The sequence below is a fragment of the Cebidichthys violaceus genome, unplaced genomic scaffold (assembly GCF_023349555.1).
Source record: "Cebidichthys violaceus isolate CVI_PGR_0920_01 unplaced genomic scaffold, fCebVio1.0.p SCAF_12, whole genome shotgun sequence".
In the NCBI taxonomy this organism is placed as follows: Eukaryota; Metazoa; Chordata; class Actinopteri; order Perciformes; family Stichaeidae; genus Cebidichthys; species Cebidichthys violaceus.
In genome coordinates, this window is record NW_027176285.1 from 815,991 (window position 1) to 843,558 (window position 27,568).

General features: G+C 44.3%; 1 protein-coding gene across 1 annotated transcript; it reads left to right on the forward strand.

Annotated features, from left to right (window-relative positions):
* The first annotated feature begins 9,498 nt into the window (after nt 1-9,498).
* fgf10a (fibroblast growth factor 10a) lies at nt 9,499-25,513 on the forward strand. The gene is made up of 3 exons (XM_068705796.1): nt 9,499-10,237; nt 22,437-22,540; nt 24,642-25,513. The coding sequence occupies exons 1-3, from the start codon at nt 9,787-9,789 to the stop codon at nt 24,840-24,842; spliced, it is 756 nt and encodes a 251-aa protein (XP_068561897.1). The 5' UTR covers nt 9,499-9,786; the 3' UTR covers nt 24,843-25,513.
* The last annotated feature ends 2,055 nt before the right edge of the window (nt 25,514-27,568 follow it).

Here is a 27,568-nt window from a genome sequence, read left to right on the forward strand (position 1 = left end):
TGAAAATCCACGTAGTGCTTTGAGTCTGCTTTGTATCTTAGAAAAAAAATCGAATCGTTCCTGATTCCTCTTTAAAGCGGAGCACCCACTACAGAGACAAGTGCTTAACAGGTTGAATCAAGTGCATTTCAAGTGCTTCAAAGTGCTTCAAAAGCTTTTTAGTCGTCGTCTCGCCTCCTAACAAATGTCTTCAAATCGTTCTGCTTTGCTTTGCTCTCATGTCTAGACAGAATGCATTTTGTGGGGCTTTGCGTTGGCTGTCTATTGTCTACCTGTGTACCTGGGGATGGTTGGATGACTTCACCACATCACAGGGCTTTGTCTGCCCCAGTTTGTTCTCTCATCAGAGACCAGACATGACTGCCTTTCAACTCCCTTCGCCCTCTCTTCTCCTCACTGATGTGTTGAGCGGGGGGAGCTGGAACGTCTCTACCTGTCTTGTATGTAGAGGATAAAGCCACGCTGGTCACCTGCTAACTGAGCGTGTGCAGAGAGGTTAGGAAAGGGGGGGGGGCATTGGCCCACTTAAACCTGATACCTGAAATTCAACCTCAGGACATGGAACAGGACAGGTGTCTGGTTCCAACTGTGGCCAAAGTAATGGCTGTGAGTGTTGGTGGGTGTGTGTGTGTGTGTGTGTGTGTGTGTGTGTGTGTGTGTGTGTGTGTGTGTGTGTGTGTGTGTGTGTGTGTGTGTTCGGGCCTTACAGGTTAAAAAACCCTTGTTAACATTAAGAAAGAGCAGATGGAACTTCCAATGTCTCAATCTTTCCCCTGGCTCCTCACCCTTATGTGACCTTTATGCAAATGTATGTGTGTGTGTGTGTGTGTGTGTGTGTGTGTACATGACTGTGTGTTTGTGCATTTGTGGCAGCGTCAAGGTCAAGAGACCACTGAAAGCTGTCTTTAAAACTAAGCAGACTGCTGCATTGTGACGTCTAAAGCAGGATGCTCTCCGTGCTTCAAAGGTCTGGGAGCATTTTGGTCAAAAAACCCTCGAGCCTCCGCTCACACACACACACACGCACGCGCACACACGCACACACGCACACACACACGCACACGCACACACACACACGCGCACACGCGCACGCACGCACGCACACACACACACACACACACACACACACCTGGCCTCCATTTTATCTCCTGCCTGACGCAGTTCTGCACGTCATGGCAGCCGCTCCATAGATGTAGAGCTTACTGTGTCGCATGGGGGCAAATATCTGGATGTAAAGCTGCAACAATTATGCGATTAATCTGCAACTATTTTGATAATTGATTAATCGTTTTGGGATTATTTTTTTTTAAGTAAACTGACATTTTTTTTGTTTTGGACATTAATACGATACCTCAGGCTGTGAGGAATTATAACAGACAAATTTCAACATTTTCAAGACCAGACGATTAATCGAGAAAACAATCCACAAATTTAGTAACAAAAAATAATTTTTAGTCGCAGCGTTTGTGAAAGCAACGAGAAAGAAATTTTAGCTACGAAAGTTAATGAATTCAGTTACTTAGGTTGAGTTTCTTAACTGCAGACATGAGCAGAGAGATGATGTGTCGAAAGAAGACTGAGATTCTACAGCTCAGAGTTAAAGAGCTTTTCAAAGGTTTTACAGACTTAAACTCCTCTCAGATACAGACAACTCAACATGTCCGCCTCACACTTGTCCCGCCTTGAAATGAGCCGGCATCTGATTGGTTCTGGCACTCCTCCCACCTTTAATGACGACCACTGATTGGTCACAGGCCTGCTCCGCTTTCAACCTCCCTGCCTGCTGAAATAAACAAGAAAACCACGAGCAACATCAGTCATCACAGACAATTATCTCTCTTTCCCCCTCGTTCCCTTTACTCCCCCCCCCCCCCCCTTCCCCAGGCCCCCTCTCTGACTCATGCTGTATACCTTCAGCTAGTCTCTCTTTAGCTGTGTAGATGTCTGGCATGTGACGGATGTGCCAGTTTATGCAGGATGTCAAACTTCATTAAGGTCACGTAAAAGGTGCTCACTTAAGTCTGTTACATGTTGTGTATCAAAGCATGCTGGGTCCAGCTCTACAACGTATTCAAGTGTGCATTTACAATGACAGAAACACATTGTGAATGTCATGTTAGTTATATATGCCTTCACATAATAGCAAGGCCCCGACAGCAACAGCATCAAAATACCTTAATGTGTCATAATGATTTAACCTGCAACATCGAGGAACATCTGGGTTTTGAATTTAAAAGGTATCTGTTGATGTCATCTCTGTGACGTTTGAGTGAGTTAACGTATGTGTGTGTGTGTGTGTGAACAATTTTCTTTCTTTTTGTCATTTCCTCTTTTTGCCTTTAATTATTTCCGAGAGGCGGATGGAAGGAGCGATAATCATTAATTCATCCCTCCGCTCGCTTTCTCTGAAACCAGAACTACTCCACCTGTTGCATTATTGACTCGGAACCAACACTCCCGGTCCCCACATCAATATTTCAGAGACGGACATGCGCCTCCACCGGGCAGCATGGCGAGATAGTCGCTGATGTTGACGCGGTGCATGGTGGACGAAATATATGAAGACGGTGGAGACCAGTGGGATTGAGTTCAGCTTCATTCTTTAACACTCTGCGTCTCTCTATTCAGCATCCAGTAGCAGCAGTAGACAAGCATTCAATACCTTCTACACAACAAACTATAATGTGCCTTTATGACGACATTTTTAAATGTTTAAATCAAAGTCGAGATGGGATCAGATCTCTATCCGGACGAGCCGGTGACATTTCTCACATTTCTCAAGTCTCAAAGAAGACATTTCCAGAAACTGAAGAAGACAACAATTTGCTAATGTGAGGATGATTCACATGTGATGAACTCAGCGAGTTCCTTCCATCGACACTCAGGTGGCTGCCAGTACAAGTTAGCAGCCAGCCAAAGGATGAAAATGATCACTGCCTTGGTGACATGTAATTTGTTATCCTGGGAAATGTATCATAAGAATTAGCATTCCAGTGGCAGTTGTGTTTAGTATTCCAGCTTTTTAAGTCTCCGGCAACACGGTAATTACTTCCATGTTGTTATTAGAGTTTGGAAGCCGTCTCAGATCGTAGAAGCACAGCAATATAAAACGCTGTCAGCAGAGCGTCGGGCAACATTTCAAACCTTTAGGTTTACATTTCAAAATGTAAACTCAGTGATATGGAGGAATACAGTTTGTAACTCAAGTCAGTAGTTGACAAATGAAGTATGAAAGTGGCTGCAGACGGATCCGATGAGGTGTTGTGACATCACACTTTAAGCTGGAGGACATTCTGTGCTTCTCCGCTTGTGCCATGAAACACCAGGACCGGCTTCATCCTTCTAAACCACATCCAGCCACAGTGATGATGTTCCTTCATACCGAGCTCACAGAGCCACCGCACAAAAGAAGAAACAAATACTTCCAATCGAGGAGGTCCACGGCCATTAATAAAATCAACACCTGCTGCACACACTTCCTATGGGCTCTGTGAAGTCCATGTTTCTGACTGGTTGTTTGACTAAATAGCTCATTATGGCATCAGTGCTGTTGGTGTATGGATATATATCTGTAAGGCAGATGTCTGAGGGTTATGTCTGTTTCACAGGCGCAACGCTCGGTGTCTAAAAAACAGAATATGGCAGCACTTTCCTTCAAATGTATAATTAGCTCCGTTATGACTTCATATTGAGTCATCATTTTCATGGCCCTAAGAAATAAACTATTCCTTTTCACTGTCAATGTTTGGGGACGGTTGAGGACGAAGAAGAAGAAGAAGAAGAAGAAGAACAGGCAACATGGCTCTCTGTGTTGTTTCCATCGGTAACGACCCTTCAGTCCTCTGACCTTCACATCGGACGGATCAGAGTCCACTTCAAGAATGATCTGGTTGTGATATTTTGATCCAATAATCATCTGGATGGGCCCTGAAAGAGGAGCAAATACTCACGTGTGGCTCATTTGATAAACAATAAAACGTTCCTGTGAATGACAGAAACCAGATCGCCATGTCTCTCATATGTGACGACCGTGGCGTTATTACGTGACGAGAGCTGCCTTTATGTGTCACTTGTTCGGAGAGACATGTTCCTGATCAGAACCTTGCTCTTTTTGTTTTAAATCAGCATGAGGAGACCATCAGAAGTACTGCGGTGTCTAAATCATAAAATAGCCTTAAACCAAAGCACCAGACGTATTGTTTTAATACGCGTCTCAGAACATCTTTGTTTACGCGACGTGAAGGTCGTGTCTCTTGGTTTAGGAGCCTGGCACACCTTCTGAGGCTGCCTGAGAGAGGTGTTTACTCCCGTTTCTCTTATTGCTGCGGTTAACACGCTGACCCCAAGTTGTTTCCATTTCAAGTGCATGTAATACATTCCAATGCAGTGACAAAAACTATGCATTCAGCGGGAGGGACGACAACGCGGAGCTTTAAAAGGACAGTTTGTCGATCCAATTAAAATCCAAACCGGATCATATTCAAAGTGCATCATGAAGATCGTCACTGAGAATGATCCGTTCAGCTGTAATGAATCTGTACGTTATCTGTAAGTGCTTGAATGTGTTTGTGATTAAAGTTAACTGCCAGGGACATTTCTGCAGAGCTGGTTTGAGGACCGTAATACGTTCAAAGCCACCGACTCAACCGCAATGAAACAATTAGAATCACTGAGCCGATCTGCTGCTCCCTAACGGCGTTCTCCTCCTAGGCATGAGCAATCAAGGCCGTTCCAAGGCATGAGCAGCGGAGCCGGAGGGGACCCCGTGTCAGCTCCTCTGGGCTGGACTTCACATTCACCGATCTAGAATCCACGCAGCGCTTTGGGAAGAAATTAGACCGCGGCCATTTGGTTTGGCCGCCGACACCCGATCAGCACTTCCACTCTGTTTGACTTTGAAGTTTGGCCTCAGATTGAAATGGCAGTTTAAGCCAAAAACACCAGACAGTGAGATTGACTCATTTATTTTTCCTACTTGAGGGGAAAAAAGAGATTTTGAGAAATGTGGCCACATCTAAAAAATAATAAAAAAGATAAATTCATCATTAAAGAGGTGCTGTAGTTAAGTAGGCCTATTAGTAGCATCGGAATTATATTATTACATTTTTTGTTAAACATTACAGTCTATTATGTAATATAAAAAAATAATAATTGTTAGAAAATAAGCTGTTCAGCTTTGTGTAACTTATTTTAAAGCAAACAACATTTGAACTACAATCTTTTCCAGAGAGGGAAGCCCCTTCAGCCATCTTGAGAAGTTCAGGGGGAAAAAGAGGAATATGCGGTGCTTCACTGCATCCAACAAATTGTTTTCTGGTGTGACGAAACATTTCTTTCCCTCACGGACGACTGACTTCCAACATCTGAGTCTTGTTAGGACCGTTAAACAGAACAACAAGACTGCGGGGCGAGGCAATGAAGAGATCAGTCAGTGAATGATCGGCAACTGATAATTAGTTCAATGGTGCATCGTGCAACTATTACAACACAGCAACTATTAAATGGTTTGAAAATGTAAGATAAAGACATACTGCGTGTATGTGTGTGTGTGTGTGTGTGTGTGTGTGTACAGAGTAGCTCCAGAGCTACTGACTAAATGTCTTTTCTCACTTTTACTTTATCTTTTGGCATTTCTCTGATTCTTCTTCTCGCTCCTTTGACCTTCTCCTGGGAGTTTCCACTCGTATTGCTTCACAAGTTCCCATTGATTTATAAATAGTTCTGCCTTCATGACGACAGTTATGCACTTCTGTGATCAATACTACCCACCTACAAATACACAAGTCCTAGTAAAACGTAACCAAAGAAGGTTCAGGACTCCAGCGGAGGAAACACGCCGTTGGCCCGCTGATGAAAGTAGTTCAATATTTATACATTTGCACTATTATGAACTTTGTGTCTGTGTGACGTTCCTGGATGAAATGCTGTAGTAAAGCTCTTCTCTCTTGTATACACACAAAAAAATAAACTCTGCACACAATTCTGAAAATTTGAAACTGATGTATCAACAAGACTCCAAACTGCTAAACTATCAGCAACACCGTGTTTTTACTCATCTAGTTCTAAATCAACCAGGACTGAAATCTGAAGAATTGACTGAAGTATTTCCATTATTGCTCAATCTGTTGATTATTGAAAACTATCAGTTGATTATCTAAACAGTCGCTGGTCTGTGGACTTGATGTATTAACTGCACCAGCTCTCAGAGGATTACAATGAATACAATCACGTTGTCCATATACATGCAATACATTTAGATTATCTGGCACAGATCAGCATGAATAAAGTAGGGATGTGGAAGAGAAATCTATTTCTTACCCACAATGCAGCGTCGCTTTATCTACCGGTGTCACAGGGTGAAAACAGTCGATCCTAAAGAGAGACTACGGAACATTTACGAGGATCTTCAATGACCTGCGGCATGGTGAAGAAGTACATCGTAAAGTGCTGTCCGTGGTGCTGAACTTTGTCTGCAGGTGTTGACATATGACTGTTCTCTGGTACCTGAATCACTGCAGCACAGATATTCTCCGTTAATAATTTGCTTTAGAAAACGTTAGACAGTAGTAAAGCCTATAGGCGGTACTAAATAGCTTGCTTTGCAAAACAGTATATTAAAAAAAAGATATTCAGTTTATTAACACATATTAGAGAAAAACGACAGAAGGAAAATGCTTGTTGTCAGCGGACGTCAACGACAGATTGTTGCATTCAACACTATTGTATTGTTGTCACGTTGGCGCATCCCCAGAAGGAATTACTGGGGAATCCTGAAGCACTAATACATGACGAAATGACACCGAGGCTCTAAACGAAGAAAGAACACAGCGGTGATAACCCAAACATATCTGCTGCATTCCTCAGACAGGAGTCAGATGTTCCAGTAATAACTGAGAACTTATGAGAAGAAAGAAAAGAGAAGAGAAGAGGGTGGAAATATGGCTGTTGTCTGGCAATGTGAAAAGGAAATTAAACGATACTGAAACCAGACAGTAGACCTCGAGTCTTGAAAGGCAAAACACAGCAACACACGTAAGGTACAGCTTCTTTTATCCAAACACAGAGCGATGTTTGTCTTGAGATTAAGAGCCAAGTCAAGAAGTCACTTCACAGAACCTCTCAAAACAGCTGAGGGGGTCTCGACTCAGACCAGAACCGGTTTGTGCAAATTTCTCAGAAAGGAAACTTTTGGACACTATCAAAGGCAACTATGTGTCATGGAGGGCGGAGGACTTCTTAACATCGTCACAGACACCACATGAGGTCATTTCACTAACGAGTCTCCCTTAAACTGGAGAATCACTCGTAATCAGGACGGTTACACTCACGACGATGAACTGAGCGTTCCACGGCAAACGGCTACAAAGTCCTATTTGGCAGAACAGACTTTGCCCTTTGATGGAGCAACAGTTCTGCTGAATGAAGGTGGGGGTGGTGGGGGCAGTAATAGTGTCAAGTTCAGAATGGCTGTCCACCTGCATGAATAGGATTTGATGTACGAGTCCGCTGGTAACCGCAGAGCTGTGAACGAGCCAGTGATCGTGAAGCATGAATGAAGCATGAATGAAGCATGAATGAAGCAGCTGACGCTTAATCTGTTATTCATATTTGAACAATTATTATAATCATTTATTTAGGTAATGTCCTGCAGGAATTAATGTGAACTGAAAACTAGCGGAGACTAAATGCAAATGAAGTCAACTTTATTTGAATGTAAGTAAACTTTTACTGTCACACAGTCTGGAGAATAACGGTCAGCATCTCACCATGAGGAGCAGTGGGTAGCTACCAACTAGTGCCTCTGCAGCTACTGAACCGGGACCCTCCGGTCCTGATGGACTGAGCTACTGCCGTCCCACTGCAGACCACGATATGTATAATATAATGAAGTTCAATATTGTTTTGGTATTGACCACAACATGTCTCCAGCCCGGCCTGGAGAATACAGAAAACTGTCTGGAGGAGTCACTGAATGAACGCTCACAGTCACAATCTCCTCACATCGGTCCTGATTTTAAATTACTGGCTTCATATGTTTAAAAAGAAAAGTGTTTAGTAGAGAAAAATGCTCATATTTCGCAATTCAGTGAGTGCTATTTTAGTATTGCAACACCCAAAACTCATATCTTATCAGCATTAGCACTGAAAAATTTAAAATAACACCAATACTAACAATACTAATGGAGAGGACCACAATATTAGAAAGATAGACGTACAGAGATAAGTAGAATAGTTTTCTTTCAGACTTGCTCTGCTGAACTGGTGGGTTTTGTCTGGAAAGGGGAGGAGACAGAAAAAAGAGGGAAAGGGAGGGAGAGAGAAAACAGGCTGGGACAGGACCCCCCCACCACCACCACCACCACCACCCCGCTCACACACACACACACACAAACACACACATGTACATGTGCAGACACACACACACACACACACACACACACACACACACACACACACACACACACACACACACACACACACACACACACACACACACACACACACACACACACAGCTCTTCAAAGCCAAGTGGTTTTCATAGACATCCAATTACACTAAGAGATGACATCTGGGGAACTGCAGCAGATAAATAAGGTGAAAGGAAAGACAAGATTCGGTCACCTCAGAGAAACTCCAGATAACCAGAGAGCGCAGCGCTGGTAGAGATAGGAGAGAGGGAGAGGCAAAGGAAAGAGGGAGGGGGCCAGAGGAGAGAGAGAGAGAGAGAGAGAGAGAGAGAGAGAGAGAGAGAGAGCCACACACAGGAGGAAAGAGGAGAGGCAGCACACCGCTCCAGCGCTCAGACTCCAAGAGGACAGAGGAGAGATAGGAAGCTCAGCTCACTGACAAGACCCACGACCAGAGAGACGAGAGACGAGAGACGAGAGACGAGAGACGAGAGACGAGAGCTCCGGATCAGTTACTCACTCAAGTAACTTCAGACAAACCCAGAGCAACAAAGAGGAAAAAAGAACAAAGTCTGGATTCTGTGACTCTTTTTGTTGTGGCCCGCCTTGCGTGGATTTCTCGGGACATTTTATGAGAAGCAGCACTAATCCTTCTTTTTTTTTTGTTGAACATTTATTCAATTTGTACTGAGCAGTTTGGCATCTTTTATCCAGACCTCCTCCGCCTTCCTGTTATCCACCTCCCTGGACTGGAGAAGATAAGTGGCTCGGGACACGTGTGTGGAGTAGACTTTTTAGCTCAGTTTATATGAATGAACTGGGTGTTTCTGTCTTTGGGTGTGAGAGTGTAGGTGTACATCCAAACTTTAAAAAGGAATTTTGAGTGAGTGTGTGTGTGTGTGTGTGTGTGTGTGTGTGTGTATGTGTGTGTGTGTGTGTGTGTGGGAGAGAGCAACCAGGGGCAAAAAGCGTCCGTCTTTGGGAGGAGAGGGAGGAGGTGCTGAGAGGTCTTTGGGGAGAACCCCCCAGTTGTTCCTGTTGCGAGGTGATCCGAGTTATGGATGTTGACGCATTCCTGCGGCGCCGCTGAGGAATAAACAGCACCGGGGACTACAGCAGAGTCGGCCACAACACCGCGGGCTCCACCGCCACGAGCAGCTGCATCACCGCCATCATCATTACCCATAACGCCGCATCACGTTCACCGCAGCCGGCCATTCTGACACCTACGGCCCCAGTGAGGTTGCGGGCCCCCGGACGGAGGAGGTGTAGTCGGTCAGTCAGGGGGAGTTTCTCCCGCTCTCGCTCCCTCTCCCTGCACCCGGCTCAGCATGCCCCAGCCCCTGAGCACCTCCACAGCTCTCCCAGCTCCACTACCATGTGTAGATGGACAGTGACACAAGGTGCACCGGTCGCCTGGTTCTCCACCTGCCCCTGCTACAGACCTCCTTCACTCCTCCTCTCCCTCCTCTTCCTCGTCCTGCTTCTCCTGCTCGGACCCTCCTCATCCTCGCCCGTGTCCGCTTCCTCGCCAGACTCTGTGAAGAACCACGATGCACCGCGAGGGACTCCGCCTCACGTCTTCATCTCGCGCTCGCTGCCACCTCGCTCATCGCCCGCACCGCTGCACGCGTCCTCTGCGAGGTTGCCACGGGCGACCAACGTCTCATCGTCCTCGGCGACGGTCGTCGGGCGCCACGTGCGGAGCAGCTACAACCATCTGCAGGGAGACGTGCGCAGGAGGAAACTGTTCTCCTACCAGAAATTCTTCCTTCGCATTGACAGGAAAGGAAAAGTTAATGGCACCAAAAGTGAGGATGATCCATACAGTAAGTCATCTTTCTTTCATTTGTGAATGGGTTTTATTGGTTCTTATCATTTTAAGATATTTGTTGAAGCTTTTGCTGGATATTCAGCCGTTCAATTTCCTCTTTTTTGTTGCACTAAAAATCAGTAGAAGAGCGCAAAGGGAAAGTCGACGTTAGGATGTTTGCTATTAAACGTTGCTGTCCTCGTATCTGTCAAAGAGGACACGAGGACAAATGATGGACTGGTTTTCTCTCTTTTCACTGCATCTTGTGTGTTCATCTGGGAAAAGAGATGTTTCTGGTTTTCCACCCTGGGCAACGGCGCACATTAAGACAGGTGACTGGGCAAAGGAACAAATAACAGAGCTGCGTGCTTTCCAGCCTTTTCCCCATGTAGAGGCAGGCCAGAGAGAAAGGGAAGGGGGAGCAGGAGAGCGGGGAAGGAAAAAAACTAAATGAGTAAGCGAGGAAGATAAAAAAAAAAAAAAAAAAAGAGAAGAAGAGATGATCCACTGGAACCAATTACAAACTGCCCAGAGAAAGTTTTTCTTCTTTGAGGAAATATCTAAAACACAGCTATTACCAAACCCCTGGGGAGAATGACAAGGACACCGACTGTAACAGTGGTGGGCATATGCTAAGTATGAGGTTCTATGGACTCAGATGCAAAGTATTAACTATGCAATTCCTGATCCTTTTTTATGGTTGTACAGTTTGAGGGCTGTGGAATATGATTTTAACCTTTATGTATGGGGAGACGGGTCACTGAGCACACACGCTCTATTGTCAGCACCACTCAGTCTCACATTCACAGCCACAGCTCCTCTCCGTCACTCTGGATGGACTCCAAGCTCCTAGTCCTCCACTGTGGGGCACTGAGAGACACCTCGAGATAACTTCACGTCACTTTTTGAGAGTAGGAGTGCATGATGAATGCAAAATGCAACATGTTGTGGAATCAAATCTATACTCAAGTAAATATAAATGTAGTCTTTTAACGACTTGAAAGGGTGTAAGGGCCATCATAATCACTTATGACTGATCCAGAACAGAAAATCAGCTGTTATCATTCTGTAGTCCACAACTTCATCTTCTAGTTAAACACATCTGGAAGTTCTCCAGAACTGCCACAGTCTCCTGGTCTCTGCACAGCTCAGAATAGCTGCATGGCCTCAGGGCACATTGACAGTAGTTGTTGAGGGAGAACAGAACATTACTCCCACATTTACCTGCCCAGAGTCTCCCTGCCAGCTCACCGAGTTAGACGCTACAGGCTCATGCTGCACTACGTCTGTATGCGTTTGGAAGTGTGTGTGTGTGTGTGTGTGTGTGACTGTAATCTTTATAAATGGATCTTTATCACTCACACAGCTTCATACACATGTCATAGGTTTGTATGCATCTGTCTGTGGGTCTGTGGTGCTGTACAAGCCTCTCCTGCTAAGAGCACACACACACACACACACACACACACACACACACACACACACACACACACTTGAGCACAGAGAGGCCAGTCTTGCACATGGCCTCCATATGGCAAAGCCCACTTTTATTAGGGCCAGGGCCAGTGTGAATATGTGTGTGCATGTGTGTGTGTGTGTGTGTGTGTGTGTGTGTGTGTGTGTGTGTGTGTGTGCCACTCAGACACCAAGGCTCTGCCAGACATGGCTGAAGGAATTTCAATTAGCGTCTCTTCCTCCCTCCCCTTGCCTGCAGTCCTCTCTGACACACGCATGCACATGTGCACACACACACACACACACACACACACACACACACACACACACATGCATGTAAAGAGCGACCATTAGGGTGCAACGTGTCACTAACTATAATGGCATCAGGTCATGGCATTAGAAGCGCCATCCATCACTTTCAACGGCTCTTGCCACTTGATTGTGGTGGGAAGTAGGTAAGGACTTTCTAAAAGGAAAGGGACAATCTGAGATAGGAGGACGAAAGCTTTCATGTCACATTTTGTCTCCGCAGTATATTTAGAGGACGTTTCACCGAGTGTGCGCAGATGTTTAACGTGTTTCAAATTAAAAGATGAGAGGAAATTTGGAGATAAACTGAGGAGATTTGGGCTTTTATGAAATAACGATTAAATAATCAGTGCGTCTGCACGATGCGTTTTATGTTTAGGCGCATTGATAGTATTTGCATCTGTGCACGAGCTTGCATGTAGAGCAGTGTGTATGCTCATGTGCCACCTCCCGCTCCTTTGCATGTGCTCCAACATCCGCACAGGACAAATTGTACCTTTCAAACTAAACCAAACAAAACAGAATTTAATTCTCCTCCCCTAACTGCAAACACGGACGAGGTAATTGACTCTATACATCATGTTTTAGCGTGACCATTCCTCCTCAAAAGTTACAATGCATTTTTTGCGCGTATGTGTATGTTACAGATTATAACATTTATAGTTTATACTTTATGGTGAGTTTTAGAGCCGACAGAACCAAAAACAACTGCTTCAAAGCTGCTCACAGACTTTTGGACAAATTAGGCCTTTAATGCAGTTTTCTGGCCTTCATGTGCTCCTCAAACACACATGGCTCTTTTTAGAAAATCCACTAAATATAACATACTATATCGTATAATATAACAGTGTACAAAAATTGCTCCAATGTTTCATAGCAAACCCAGGTGTTGCACAACTATAAGTTGACACCAGATCGTATTTGTCAGAAACGGACTGCTCCCTTAGGAAAGCATCACATTGAACGTTGGGGGGGGGGCAGTAGTTAGTGTTGTTAACATGGTCTAGTAGTCTGGTAATGTTCAGGAGGTCAGATTGCAAATGAGTGTCATTAGATGGTGTCAGAGGTGATGAAGAAGTTTGGGCTCCGGCTCCGGGGTCGAGGCTCTCCTCCACAGCCGAGTCTTTTCTAATCATCCGGTCAGAGCTCAGGGCAGTACATCATTCAGGGTTAGGGGCCTGTATTGTGAACGTGTGCTCACTGGTGCGTGTCACCGTTTGTCTATTTGTACTCGTGTGATCAATGCCATTTTGTCCACCTCACCCCATAAGGCCTTCAAAATAAAGCGCTCCTAGTCGGGATACGGACATCCCGTGCGTCCGTCACGTCTTTAGCATCGACTCTGACACTGACCAGAAGCAACAGAACTGTCCTTGTTTTCTTCCCTCTCTGCTGTCCACAGACTGTCACATCTTGTTTACAAAAAAAAAAGCATAAAGCAATGAAACGAATGGACATGTGTTTGCAGTTGGACCTCAGACTTGCGGTCGTGCGTAGCTCAATTAGTACTGGATGGTGCCAACTTGACTAAAGTCGTCGCTTTGATTCTCACTGCGGCCACCAGGATTGTAAAAGCTGCCGCACATACTGTACTTATTGTTAACATTAAACAGGGAAGACACATTACCCACTGACATGAAGGAATCAAAAGCACCAGGATTCATGGAGAGGCTCATACGCTGAACACGATTCAGATTTAGAGCAGGTTTGTTCACGTCCGGGTTAATTACACAGGTCTGCCGCCTCCGGTTTGACCTGCAGCTCTTGACCCAAGTCAGGAAGCTTTGTTAATGCTGAGGTCAACGCTGCACACAGAGCATCCTTTTGGGCCTTTGTGTTACTCTGCCACTGATAATCATGTGGCGTAGCTTGCGGTGCATGTTCTCCATCAGACAAAGACATTTAAGTTTTGCCTCCTTCACATTATATCTTTTAAGAAGTGCTTGCGACTGTCGGTAACGAGACAAAAGTAGAGTTTATGACTCTTTTAAAACATGCGGAATGTAAATTTCTCTCCACTGATCTACTAAACCACAAGCACTTCTTACCATTTCTCCTCCGCATCCATGAACCTCCACTGACTCAGGAAGACGAATGTGAAACTAAGATGTGTCCAGCGCTTGCCCTTCCTGACCCCCTTGAAATGACTCCCAGCCTGGTCCCCGTTCTCACTTTCTGTTCGTCTTCACTTGGCTGTCTTCCTCTCGCCGCGTCTCCCTGCTCTCTGCTTGATGAGCGCGTTTAAGGTTCTCATGGGAGAAGGTAACAGTGTGGCCCATAAAAGAGAGTTATGAGGAGGTCCTGGACACACCAGAGTTTAGTGTCAGCATTGCTTTTCATTCAAAGTAGCTTTGACATCTTCATGGACTCTTCTTTCCCAACAGCCGTAATTAAAAGCGGTGCCAAACGTCGCCGCGCAAGCTTGTTCTGGAAACACTGAGCCCATCATCGAGTCCTCCGTGTTTAACATCAACAATTCACTTCAGCTGCGCTCTGAAAACTTACAATAAACATATACTGCATGCACAAGCCCTCTGATCCTCCCTCCACTACTCCGGCGTTCATTGTGCTTATGGCGGAAACAAATAGTAGGAGCTCCTGATGGGCTGTAAACAAAACTCACAGAAAGCCATTCAAGGCAACGAGTGGAATTAGCCTCTTTTACTTAGAGCCTCGTAACGTCTTTTGAGCAGCAATCTGCTCGCATGGGCGAACAAATCATCGATGAGTTGTCACATGCCACTCTTCATGATGACGTTTTGTTAATATCTAGAATACAGCGAGAGTCTGGATCGAATCATGTCTGATTCATGACTCCTTTTACTGGAATCCACGGAGCGAACGCCGTCAGTCCTGCAGAAGCCTTACATAATATTGATTCAATATTATATAATAGCAAATGTTATTTTACTATAATGAAACCAAGCCAATGCATTGATAACATTGTTGTAGACTTTAGAGAAAGACGGAGTCGGAATGGTTCAGACAAAACTTAATCAAAGTCCCAGAAATCAGGCCGTCGTTATCTAAACAGCCAAGACTCTTTTGACTGAGACGACCTGCATGAGCTGCAGGTTACACTGAACCAGAGGCGGTGAGGGACTAAGCATGGCTGAATTCACCGGCTTTAGAAACGTACAACTTGTGGGCTTTTAATAAATGTTAGGCATCGTACGAGACGTTCAAAGGCTCCAATAGGAGCTGTTACGCAAGGAATTCTCTGGCCCCAATATTGTAGCAAGACATTCATCGACGTTTGTCATTTTCATCTCCTCATTGCAACAATATAGCGATGGTCTGAATGTTGTTGTGTAGCAACAAAAAGAAAGCTGTCAGACAAAGCTTTGATTTGTGAAAAACTGAGTGACTAAAATGCAACGTTTCGCTCAAATGCTAGAAGTCATTTTATTGTGAATCTACAATAAAACACTATTGTTTTTAAAAGGTATTTTCCCATCCATGGCTAAGAGAAGATAAGAAAAGACAATTAGCATTAACAAAGCACTATTCTGCGTCTCTCCCACACGGGGGTGAATGTGAAGGTCCAGAGCTCCAGATGTACGAGAGCCTTTTGACCCTGTAACCCAACCACCCCAACGAGGTCACTCACGGAGCATGTGTGTGTTGGTGCTCTGGATGTCTATGACAGAAACATGCAGTGCTGAAAATGATCCCAACAACGCTTAAATAAAAGTTTCCGATTGAGATGTTGGTCCAGATATTTCTACGCTGTTCTTTTGAAAGCGTTTCTTTTCCCGGAGCAGCTGAGGACAATAACAGGATCCGTCTCATTTTTCCATCACTGTTTACATATTTCCCGTCATCGCTGCTTGATATTTTCCCATCAATTCGCTGCCCCTGTCCATTAATGTGTCAGCTGCAACACAACTGAAATGGGAGCCAGCTCTCTGCAGGCAGACCAAGCTACCACAAAGCCCACCAGTCAGGCACCACCTTAAACAAAAGTCCTTCAGCAGCAAATCATGTTTCTGTAAGATCTCCTGCCGCTCTGGAGCGCTTCGGCTCTCCGGAGAGAAAATAGCTCCCAACATCGAGAGTCGATTACTCTCCGACCAAAAATCTCAAATTGGACATCTCTGTTTTGATGGACGGCCTTTTTTATTGTTTGTATTATGCGGAGGATTCTTGCAGAGCACAATACATAAATATCTGTGAGAGAGGAAGAGAATGAAGGAGGAAGAGGGGGAGATACGATGACTTACATCTAGTTCCCTCAGTCATGAGTCTAAACATCCATCAGGACTCAGTGAGAACCATCACATGGAGCTGGTGTGTGCTAAATGAGCAAACATGTACTTTACAAACATGCGGTGTGGAAGTGTTGGACGTGTTGGAAGCGTCTGGGAGTGGAGTGATGTCCTTGAACTTTTACATGTAATCCTCTTTTATCTATATGGAGAGACACTTGCTGTATAATTGCAAACATATTGCAATATTCACTTTGGAGTAAACATCGACGGGAACTTTATTAGCATCATTTCAAGGTAAAAAAACGGAATTTGCTGCATCAGCAACTCTGTTCTCCATGGCTCAATGTTGTAACGTGTAACCTGTTCTAGAAAGGATTAACATCAATGTAAAATGAAAAACATGCAGTTATCAGTGGAAACATGGTTTTGTTTAATTAGTTAATGTGCAGCATAGTCAGAGGTCCATGATCCGTACTGCTGTACACTGGGCTGAACAGTGACCTCTTGTAGCAGGAAACAGAACAGCTGTCTCACTCTGAAATGAGGATTTATCAGTTTGATATATATATATATATATATATATATATATATATATATATATATATAGTACATTGAATATCTTTGTTGTTTGTGAGTGGCACACAATAACATCTGAAGATGCCACCCTGAGCTCTTAGAAATTGTGATTTTATACACCAGACATGGAAATTCAGATTCTGAAAATAATAGTTTGTTTCAGCCTAAATGCTTTTCAAACTTCTTGTAGAAAACCAAAAACAATGAGTCTGAGTAGCCTTGTAATGTATTTCCATTGGACTTCCTCTACCTGCCTATGCTGAGACATGCAGAGGAAGCCTTTCCCTGAAAGTGTCATGTTGGTGTTTGCCTGCAGAACTCATGGCCAGTAAAGCAGCAGGAGGTGAAGAACAGCACCTGTGACAGAACACATCCATGGCTGCTGCCATATAGACACCATATGCTTCAGCCCCCCCCTCCCCATACACACACCCCCCTTCATACTCCCTCACTCACCCCTAGCCCTGGTACACACACACACACACACACACACACACACACACACACACACACACACTGCATGAAAGTGAGGCTCAAAGAAAAGTGGAGTCATCAAAGGGAGAGCTGAGTCCAGAGGGGCATCTGGACAGCCTGGCCGTTTGAACAGAGCAGTCAGGAATGCCAGCTAATTACCCTGTGTGTGTGTGTGTGTGTGTGTGTGTGTGTGTGTGTGTGTGTGTGTGTGTGTGTGTGTGTGTGTGTGTGTGTGTGAGTGTGAGTGTGAGAGAGAGAGTACTGTATGAACACATATGCATGTGAGAAGAGAGACAAAGACAGAATGAACAATGCAGAGACAGAAAGACGCATGTGACAAACTGAATCATATTTGTGTATTTTATCTGTGGTGTAAAATAACACCATAAAGTCCAACTCCATCAACTCCAACCACAACAGTTGGGCAACGTCTCACTGGCAGCTGGACTGTGAATGTAAAATGTGTGAAATGCAGACGACCGTCACACTGAACACATAACCGCGTCAGGACCGTGAAGTGATTTGACAGTAGCTGGCAGCTCTGGCACTTTACAAAGTCAGCCGTGTTATTAAAGGAATCACAACGTCTCAGGTGGTTCTTCTTGAGCTTTTCTTCTCCTCTCCATTAACATCACTGTGAATTCCGTTTGCTTTCCTCCCAGCTGCTCTTAAACGTCTGTGACATAACCGGCTGCGGTCGCGCTGCGCCGCGTAAAGTGATCTCAAATTATGCGGCGCTGGAACGATGAACAGACGAGAAGCTCAACGCTATCTGTTGGCCGGGCCTCTGGTATTTCAAACTGAGGGTTTACGCTCAGGTGATCCGGTTTGCTTGATTTATGAATAATATGGGTTTGTTTTTCTTTTGGGTTCCCCGGCCAGCTTTGAAATCACATACAGCTTGAAGAACAGCGTGTGGTTTCGGCTATTTCTGTCCAACAAGAAAGACAGTGATGTGAGTGTTTCTGGCGGGAGAGGAAATAAAAGCATTATGGGGGCAAGAATAAGCTAAATAACACAGTGAGGGCAGGTCAAATCAAACAATCCTCCTAATGAAAAGAATACTTTCAACTCCATTCAACGCAGTGCACAAAAGGGTGCACAATATTGGTTTAATCTAATTTATAACCCAGAAATTTAGTACGAGCAAAACTAATTTTGAAAACAAGTCAAAAAGAATTGGGTCCATATTTCTCCCGATAAAATCAGAACCAGGCCCGTGTTTCCTGAGCTTTGGTCATAAGGCGGGCTTTGATGTGGCCACTTAGCGCAGGATGATACTGTTGTCAACCACATCAGTCTAAACCGATACCTCAACGCTCCTCAAAACACACATTACACAGCAGTTTCCACTCCCGACACAATATCTTCACCGGCACTCACCAAGCAGACTGCACAACGGAGGAAACGCAGCCGAGGACGAGGAGGCTCCTTTTCATGCCTCCTGCTCTTCCTTTTTCTGCATCTAGGAGCCAAATACAGCAGACTAGTTCAATACTCTTAACTGATAACTGATTTGGTGGTTCATTTCTTTATTCATGTTTTTACTGGCAGTGCATTGGACTTTCTGTTCTTCTCAGTGTTCAGCGATTGCATGGATGTAAAATCCTGTCACAATGAATACGAGACATCATCAGTCCCTCTGTGGCTACACATTAAGAGAACAATGATCGTAAACCTCAAATAATGAAAATCAGATATTAAACCTTAAACAATACATGGGCCACGTTTGCTTCACGACATTTCTGTCGTTCCTTGGAGGACTCATTTCTATTTCACATCTACAACAGAGTGAAGTAATAAGTTGCTGCAGAAAAACACAGGAAGGTCAGAGAATCATCCAAAATATCGGAGTAGAACTAGTAAAACTAGAAACATTTCCACTCTTGTCGCTGAGGGAGTTCATGACAGAAACGAGTCCGATTCTTCACAACACAGAGTGAGAACACTCAGGACTGCAGGAACACAGCAGAGCCACTCACAGCTGGTCACCATGTCCGGGTCAAATCGTGAACAACGGCAGGATAATCTTCAAAAAAGTCCCTGGATAAACAGTGGGAACATTTTCATAACCTCCCTTCACCTCTAGGTTCAGCTGGAGTCTCAACGACAGTGTTTCTGATGGGGGGGGGGGGGTCGACAGGAGCTCTGCAGTGTGTGTGTGTGTGTTTGTGTATGCATGTAGATATATATATATATATATATATATATATATATATATATATATGACCAAACGTCACAGTGACTTTATTTCTTATCAGGGCAAAAACATTTAGAGTCAAACTATCAGAGAGAGCTTTAAACTTTTGGACTTTCTTTCTTAAAGTAAAGTGCATAATGTAGCATATCACTAGACACATGGAGCAGCTGAAGCATAGTGGGCTTAATAGATTAGAATATATCGCTCAAGTACAAATATTAAATATTACTCAAGGTTACCTGGTTTGTTGTATCTCATTCACTCTTTCTCCTCTAACTTCCTGTCTCTAAGAAAAGCACAAAATACCCAAAACCATACTTAAAAAAAAAAAGATTTCACAAAGAAGAAGTGAATTTCATGTCAAACCAAGATTAATATCCTCTCAATCGGGCGTTAAACGAATAACTGTAGAATACTCCAACAGCACTACTAAACTAGACGTTCTGTTGCAATATGCCAGAGTGTGTGGGCAGCTAATTGTGCCTTCTGTCTACTTAGTCTCAGGTTTAACCGTTGAGGTTTAACAGTGATGAGGACTGAAGGAGCGCTGAGGTGAAGACAGAAATAAAGGAATATAGAAGGTGAAGGTTAGGAAGTCTGAGAGAACCGGGCCAGAACATTGAAAACTCTCCTATGAGCAATAAAATGAATAACATAAACATCTTTTGAGAGTCTGTTTTGCATTATAAAGTAAGATTTCCATTGATGTTGATGGTTTTGACAGGGTTACATTAGAGTTAAACATCACCCATCGAACACGGTGATCTTCATGAAGTGGTTCAACAGTGAACCGGTGTCTTACCGTCAGAAGACCAGCTCGTGTTGATTTGTCCTCGTAGCTCCGTTAGCGTTACAGAGTGGGTTTGGCTTGTGTGGATGAAGGTTGTTGCATTGCCCTGCTACACACAGGTGTTTGCCCTTGGTAGATTCTTTAACTAAATGTTGATAGCGGAAAACGTCCATGCCTTTTATATTAGCTGAACCCTGTGCTTTGTGCTTTCAGTGATGGGCTATAAAACCTTTTCTTTTTCCTCGATACAACATAAATTCATGATTAAGATGGGCTGATCTCCAGTGGTTACAGAGAGGGAGAGGTCTAGCACCTGAGCTCGAAACATTCAGTGTGTGTGTGTGTGTGTGTGTGTGTGTGTGTGTGTGTGTGTGTGTGTGTGTAGCTCGGGTCCTGTTTTTCTCTGTCTCCTCGCCATAAACTCTGTTGTTGCAATCTAAGCCTTTTGTTGCAGCCTGGCCTTTTACCTCTCAGGCAGACAGGCTGCTCCTGGTAACTGGTAAAGAGCCGTAAAAGAGCGCTGAGCTTTGGGCTTTTTGACAAACCACATCAAACGGGAGGGGAGAGGGTTTGAACAGGTGAAGCTGCCTTCAGCGTAGCACCGACGGACCTTATTCTGACGGATCACAGCTCAGAAATGTGTGTGTGTGTGTGTGTGTGTGTGTGTGTGTGTGTGTGTGTGTGTGTGCGTGCGTCTGGAGAGACGGAACATTTTGAACCCGATAGATAAGTGTTGTGTTGTGGAACACGCCCGTGAGTAATGGGCTTAACGTAACGAGCCAACACGATGCACTGTGCGCTTCAAAGTTGACTTGAAGTTTAACAAGCCTTTATTGACCAAAGAAAGGAGCCGTGGGGAAGGATTGATGCCAAAGATACAACAAACGGAAACAAGGCCAAGAACAATCTACAACAACAGCAACACGTATACAAGACACAATGACGTCAAGTTCCTCTTGATGCTCTTTCCAAACGCCTCCCAATGGTCTCTCATTGCTTTTGCAAAGCAATACGAAGACAATAGGAGACAACAGTTGCTTAGGTAACAATAGAAAAGACATCTCAACATAGAGAGGGTAAGAAGACTGGTGATGAGACATTTGAGAGACATTAGCTTGATCTTAACCCTTCATCTCTAACTATATGTGTTGTTATTTGCTTTGTTATTTGCTTCAAGGACTTATTTAAATGCCTCTCTGCAGAAAATGTGCAAAGAAAGAAATCATACATGAAATAATTAAATATTAAAGCTGAGTCCATCTTCAGTCTTTTATATTAACAGTACTACTACTTTATATCCAGCCAATACTTTAAAACAGCACTAGACAGATTCAACTGATTTTTGGCAAACCAACATGGCATAAGCTTGTCCATAACACATAACTCAAACAACTTTAAAAGCTCAAGCGTGACAATAATGCACCTCTAGAGACACTCTATAGACTGTCCCCGTTTCTCACTTCATCCTCGCAACTATTCCTTTAACCACGCTCCACTTCCTACCGGCCCCTTCAGCTAATCCTCTCAAGCCCCCGACAGTTTTACGGCTTGGTGTAACTGGCTTTAGGAGGAGAGAAGAAAGGGCCGGCGACCACAGCTTAAACCAGTAATTGTTTCAGGCTTGAAAACCGATATGGACGCCTTGACCTCTTGCCAGTGTGGCAGCCAGAAGCCTCTCTCCGTCCTGTCCGGGTGCCTGCCTGCCTGAGCTCCCCTGGTCAGAAAAACAAACATAGGACGGAGAAATGGTTTTTCCTGGCTTACACCTCGGTCCCAGGGCATGCGGCCCACAAGCTAACCAGCAAATGAACGGGGGGCGAGAGGGCCGGTCTGAGGTCTGACTGTCAAAAGAGAGGGGCAGACCAGACTGGGCTTCACTTGTGCGAAATAAACTGAGATGATTCAGGTTTCTCCTGCGGTATTTTGAAGCTATTTTGCAGAATTATGGAACCTAATTAAGAGTGATGCATGTTGACCTGAAACCATGTTTTCCAAAATGCCCTGTTAACATTTTAAACCGACGCTAATACTGTCAAATACCTCATTCTGTGGTGATCTCTCCAAATAATATTCAGATTTTCTTCTTGGTAACAATACTGAGTTACATCAGCGGATCAAAAAGAAAACAACAATGTACAAGAATGCGACAATATCTGAGCCGCACAAGGTCTTGAAACGCGTGTCTCTCTGTCCTCGCCAGGTATGCTGGAGATCAAGTCAGTGGATGTGGGAGTCGTGGCCATCAGGGGCCTCAGCAGTAACTACTACCTGGCAATCAGCAAGAAGGGAGAGCTGTACGGAGCGGTGAGTAGCTATTTCAGTACCGCTGTACTACCATCTGCCCATCTTAATGCAGGATATCCACTACTTATTATGTTTAGTGTCCAATGCAGACCTATGCAGTTCATTTGGACTGCTGATACGGTGTAAAACATGCGTGAACTTTATTGAAACGATGCCACGCAAAGATACTGTTCTCCTTAAACTGGTGACCCTGCAGCTTTGACTCTTCTTGAAAGCTTTTTAAAACAATGGACAAGATTCTTTCTTCCAGAAACAGGAACCACAGTTAGTGAATGAGAGCTCTCCTCCCTGCTACCTACCTCTCCCCTCCTCTCCATTCAGAAAAAGGAAACACAATCCTACAGTTTCTCCATCCTGCTTCAGTCCCCGTGGGGAGGGCAGCCCTTGTTTCATCCGTTTTCTCCCTCTCCTTCCTCCTCTTTATCTCATTCTCTCCCTCGCTTTTTTTTTTTTTTTCCTCTCTTTCGCTTACTTTGAAAGACCCAACTTTCAGCGCGTCTCTCTGGGAGCCACGCCGCAGATGAAATGACACACGGTAGAGAGAGACAGAGAGGCATTCTGTTGCATGGCCTGAAACTGAATTCCCATGACGTCTTCTGCTCGGTGCAACGCGAGCCTCAGCAGCGCGGTGGTGAGGGGCTGGCGTCGGGTTACACCTGATGGGTTTACACAGTGACTTCTTTATCCGCCGGTGATCAAATGAAGTCATTGTTTCATTACAGCAGATCAATACACGCGAGGGGCACGACGGATTATGATTGCATTTAGGTTTTTACCATAATTCAATTTGAACAGAATTCTCAAAGAAAACCGGCGATGAAGGATGGATCACTTCACCGTGTGGTCTCTGCTAAGTTACTCGTGTTAAACGTCTCTGTTCAATGTGGAGACTTTTCAAGATCTACAGTGATAAAACAGCACAGATAGTATTATTTTTCACAATTTATTACCATAAATTAATGTCACTTAAGATTACAGTTTTAATCCGCTTTTACAATTTTCTTTATTCAAAAGGCAGCCAGCACACACACACACACACACACACACACACACACACACACACACACACACACACACACAGAGCTTGGTCGTACTGAGCACCAGCATACATTTAAAAGCTCCACAGTGTATGTACAATATTCTCATGTTGCTTTGTGAACATTCATTTACTTTTACTTCTGGAACCAATTTAAACAGCTGTGGGCAGATACAGAGAGAGAGAGAGAGACGGAGTTATACTGTGTGTGTGTGTGTGTGTGTGTGTGTGTGTGTGTGTGTGTGTGTGTGTGTGTGTGTGGGCGAGTACATTTTCACTCGTGAACCACCGCATCCAGTGACCTGGCTGTTTAAGCGTCGTTAGCCTTAAGCACAAGAGCAGCTTCCAGTAAAGCGACACATGTTACTCTCTCAGATCGTTTTCTCTTTATTTACCGCTGGGTGGTCACCACGGTAACGTAAGCCACGAGCACGGCGTCACGATGCTCTTTGCTGAGCACGGAGCCCCAACCTCTGAGACGTCACACGGCACGCTACCCTCTCTCTCTCTCCTCCTGTGCCCCACAGCACAGCCCCGACCCCCATGGTCCACTCCACCGACAGCATCACCAACAAGCACCTGAGAGTCCCGTCCAACGTTTACACTCAGCTCCATTACTCTGGGGACTGTGCAGCAGATTATTGAGCAGTGCTGAGCACGTGTTGCTCCATGTTGTCACAAGAGGTACAATATCAGGTTGTGTCTGTGCTCAGAACAACTACAGAGTTATGATAGTAATTATGAAACTCTTAATAATGAAACTGAAAGATTAGGAAGAGGAACTGAGGACACGATGTGGAAGAGGAGAATACGAATTATGACAGGAGGAAGATCATAAATTAAGTGGAGACTAGGCTGGAGACTAGGCTCCAATAAATTATTACTCATTACTTTGACTTCTATGAAATAGTGAGACATTCTTTGTTTTGTTCAACCGACAGTCCAAGAAACAAAGATATTAAGTCTACTGTCATACAGGACAAATAAGAAGCAGACTAGAAACTGGACTAAAGCTTTCAGGTCTCACAATCTGACTGATTCTCACTCCTTGTCTCTCCCCTTCAGAGGGACTTTGGTCCGGACTGCCGTCTGATTGAACGCATCGAGGAGAACAAGTACAACACCTACGCTTCAGCAGAGTGGCGCAACAAGAAAAAGCACATGTTTGTGGGACTGAACGCCAACGGCAAGCCGATGAGGGGGAAGAAGACGCGGAGGAAAAACACTGCCACCCACTTCCTGCCCATTGTGGTACAACCACGATGATTGGACATACGAGCCACGGGAACGCTCTGCTCCACGCGGGGCACTGGACTTCTTTGGAGTTACGGCGATGGCTACATTGGACAGATCTGAATCAGATCTGAATGATGCACTGAGGAGGAGCGGAATGGAAACCTATGGACACTTTTATCTCTGTTGGATAAAGACATTTCTATTTTTAAAGAAATAAATAAGATATATTGCCTTACAATGTATATATTATTTTCTGTTTTAAGTTATCAAGTACATTGGCACAGTAGAAAATATGAAAAGAAGTGACTTCTGTGCCAAAATGTGATTAGTAACTCACATTTCTAGATTTGTGTGCATGTAAAGCGCTCGACAGGGAAGAGATGAAATGACAGAATATGTAGGAGAGGAAAAGAAAAAGAGAAGAAGAGGAAGTGTGGATCGAAAGCTGACTGATAGAAAGGGAGGAGACAAGAGAAGGAGAGCAGGAGACGAAAAGGATGAGAAAGAGCTAAGAGTCAAGAAGCACCATCACAACAGCAAGTCTAACACTATCATATTTCTCCTTTAAATTTATTTATTTTGTGTAATATTTAACGAAAACAAACAAAAACACAAAAAGGACGAATCTTGTCTTTTTTTACCATTTATGCTTGTCTTATTGAATACTTATCATTTAAACCTGAATAAATATAAAAAATATATTTGTCTTTAAGTTGTTTGACTGACTTATTTTCACGTTTCAATTACTGGTTGTTCATATTGTAAATACAGAGTAAAGAGAAGACCATGATGGTTAGAGTTCAAAACAGCAGGGTTGAGAAAATAATCTTCACTTTTGGTCCTGAAGCTATCAAACACATCTCATGGTCTTCATCGGTAGATGGACCTTCACCCGGTTTAATGGAGCAACCACCATGAAATGATGAGTACTGTGTGGCTGAAGTAGAACATGTATTACCATTTCATAAGGTCCAGATATTCTAATAATAATCATCTATATCTAAGACATCAGAGTCTAAGACAAACTGGGAGTAAGTCGGTGGAGTGAATCAGGAATCTGTAAGAAATTAGATTTTCCTTCGTAAAGAATCCCAGCAGACAACCTGGTGGATGAGTTCTTCTTACAAGTACACATGGCAAACATGGCTTCCTGGAGGATAAACACTGTCTTTTATGTGATAACAACAAAGACAAAACAGGCTTTAGAAATGGCCGACACACACGCAGGCCCTCACACACACACACACACACACACACACACACACACACACACACACACACACACACAGGCAGACTGAGGCGGCGGGGTAAAGCGGTGTGTGCATCAGTGTGGTCCAGCAGCTGGGGAAAGCCTCCTCCTTGACCTTACTTGTCTGAAACCTGTTGCCGTGCCCCCCAGAGACGGAGAGACACATGGAACAGGGCATATGGTATAACGTAAATATCACTCCCTTGTTTATCACCTGATTCTAATTAACTATGATGTCATGTTTTCTTTATTCCTCTCTCGCTTTCCCTCTTCCCTTCTTAAACTCCCTCTCTGCTGTCTGGGTCCTGCTGTTTCCCCCAGCGATGCTTTTCTTTCCCCCCTTGTTTTTCAAACTTTTGTCATGTCTTGGTAAAGTTCAGATAGATTCCAGCATTTAGAGGGATCAGACCTAGAGCAAGGTTATCACACACACACACACACACACACACACACACACACACACACACACACACACACACACACACACACACACACACACACACACACTTCATCTGCCCAGGGCTGCAGCAATTGTAATGTGTTCATTGCATCCATCACCTTCAACTCTCTGCCATCTGTTTCTGTGTGTGTGTGTGTGTGTGTGTGTGTGTGTGTGTGTGTGTGTGTGATGGAGTCCATCAGAGTCGGTCGATCTCGCTGTGTTTAATACAAAAAGGGTCCTCGATCCTCTTCTTGTGCTCAGGAGGCACTCATGTCAAAACCCTGAGTAAGTATGATGCATCAGAGGGAGATTCAAATGTCCTTTCATCCTCCCAGGGCATCTAGTCCTTTGTTTATATGATTACTTGGGTGTTCTGTAAACGACATATCATGTACAATTACTCTCAAATGTTTTCAAGACACTGATCCCCCCCCCCCCCACCCCCACCCCCCAATCTCCCTCCCTCATAAAGTTCAAGGGCTGGCATTCCTAAGCCAAGACTTCTTTATTATTTGGGGTTACAACTGCAGAGATCTACATATGTAAAACTTCCTGTTTAAGTCCGTTTCAGAACATGGCAATCCAGAGCGGATAGTTGAGACAAATTCATCCACTCGTTCATACGGGGGAGGAACTTGAGAAAGACTCCATATATATATAGATATAGATATATATCTATATCTATATATCTATCATGTGTAGACCTCTTGGAATAGCCTGAAGTTTTGTTTTTTTCTTGCATCTTTACCGTGACTTAGTGTGCGCTTGCCTTCTACCCGTGATGCACAACAAGGCCAGACTTTAAAAGCAGGGCGTTTATCCGAGACAGATGTTTCACACTTATCTACCCCAATGACATGTGAGTTGGTCTGCTCAGCGGCACCGAGCCACGCATCATTTCTCCCATTTCTGCAGTGTGCCTAACACGTTACTAGAAACTGTTTGCCAATGTCATTGCTTTCGTGTTGTGCTTGGGTGTGTTTGGTTAGTGTTTGGTTTGTTGAGGCATGTGGCGAGGCTCAGTATGCGGTTTCTGTTTTGACTACATCAGGATCTATCGGACCT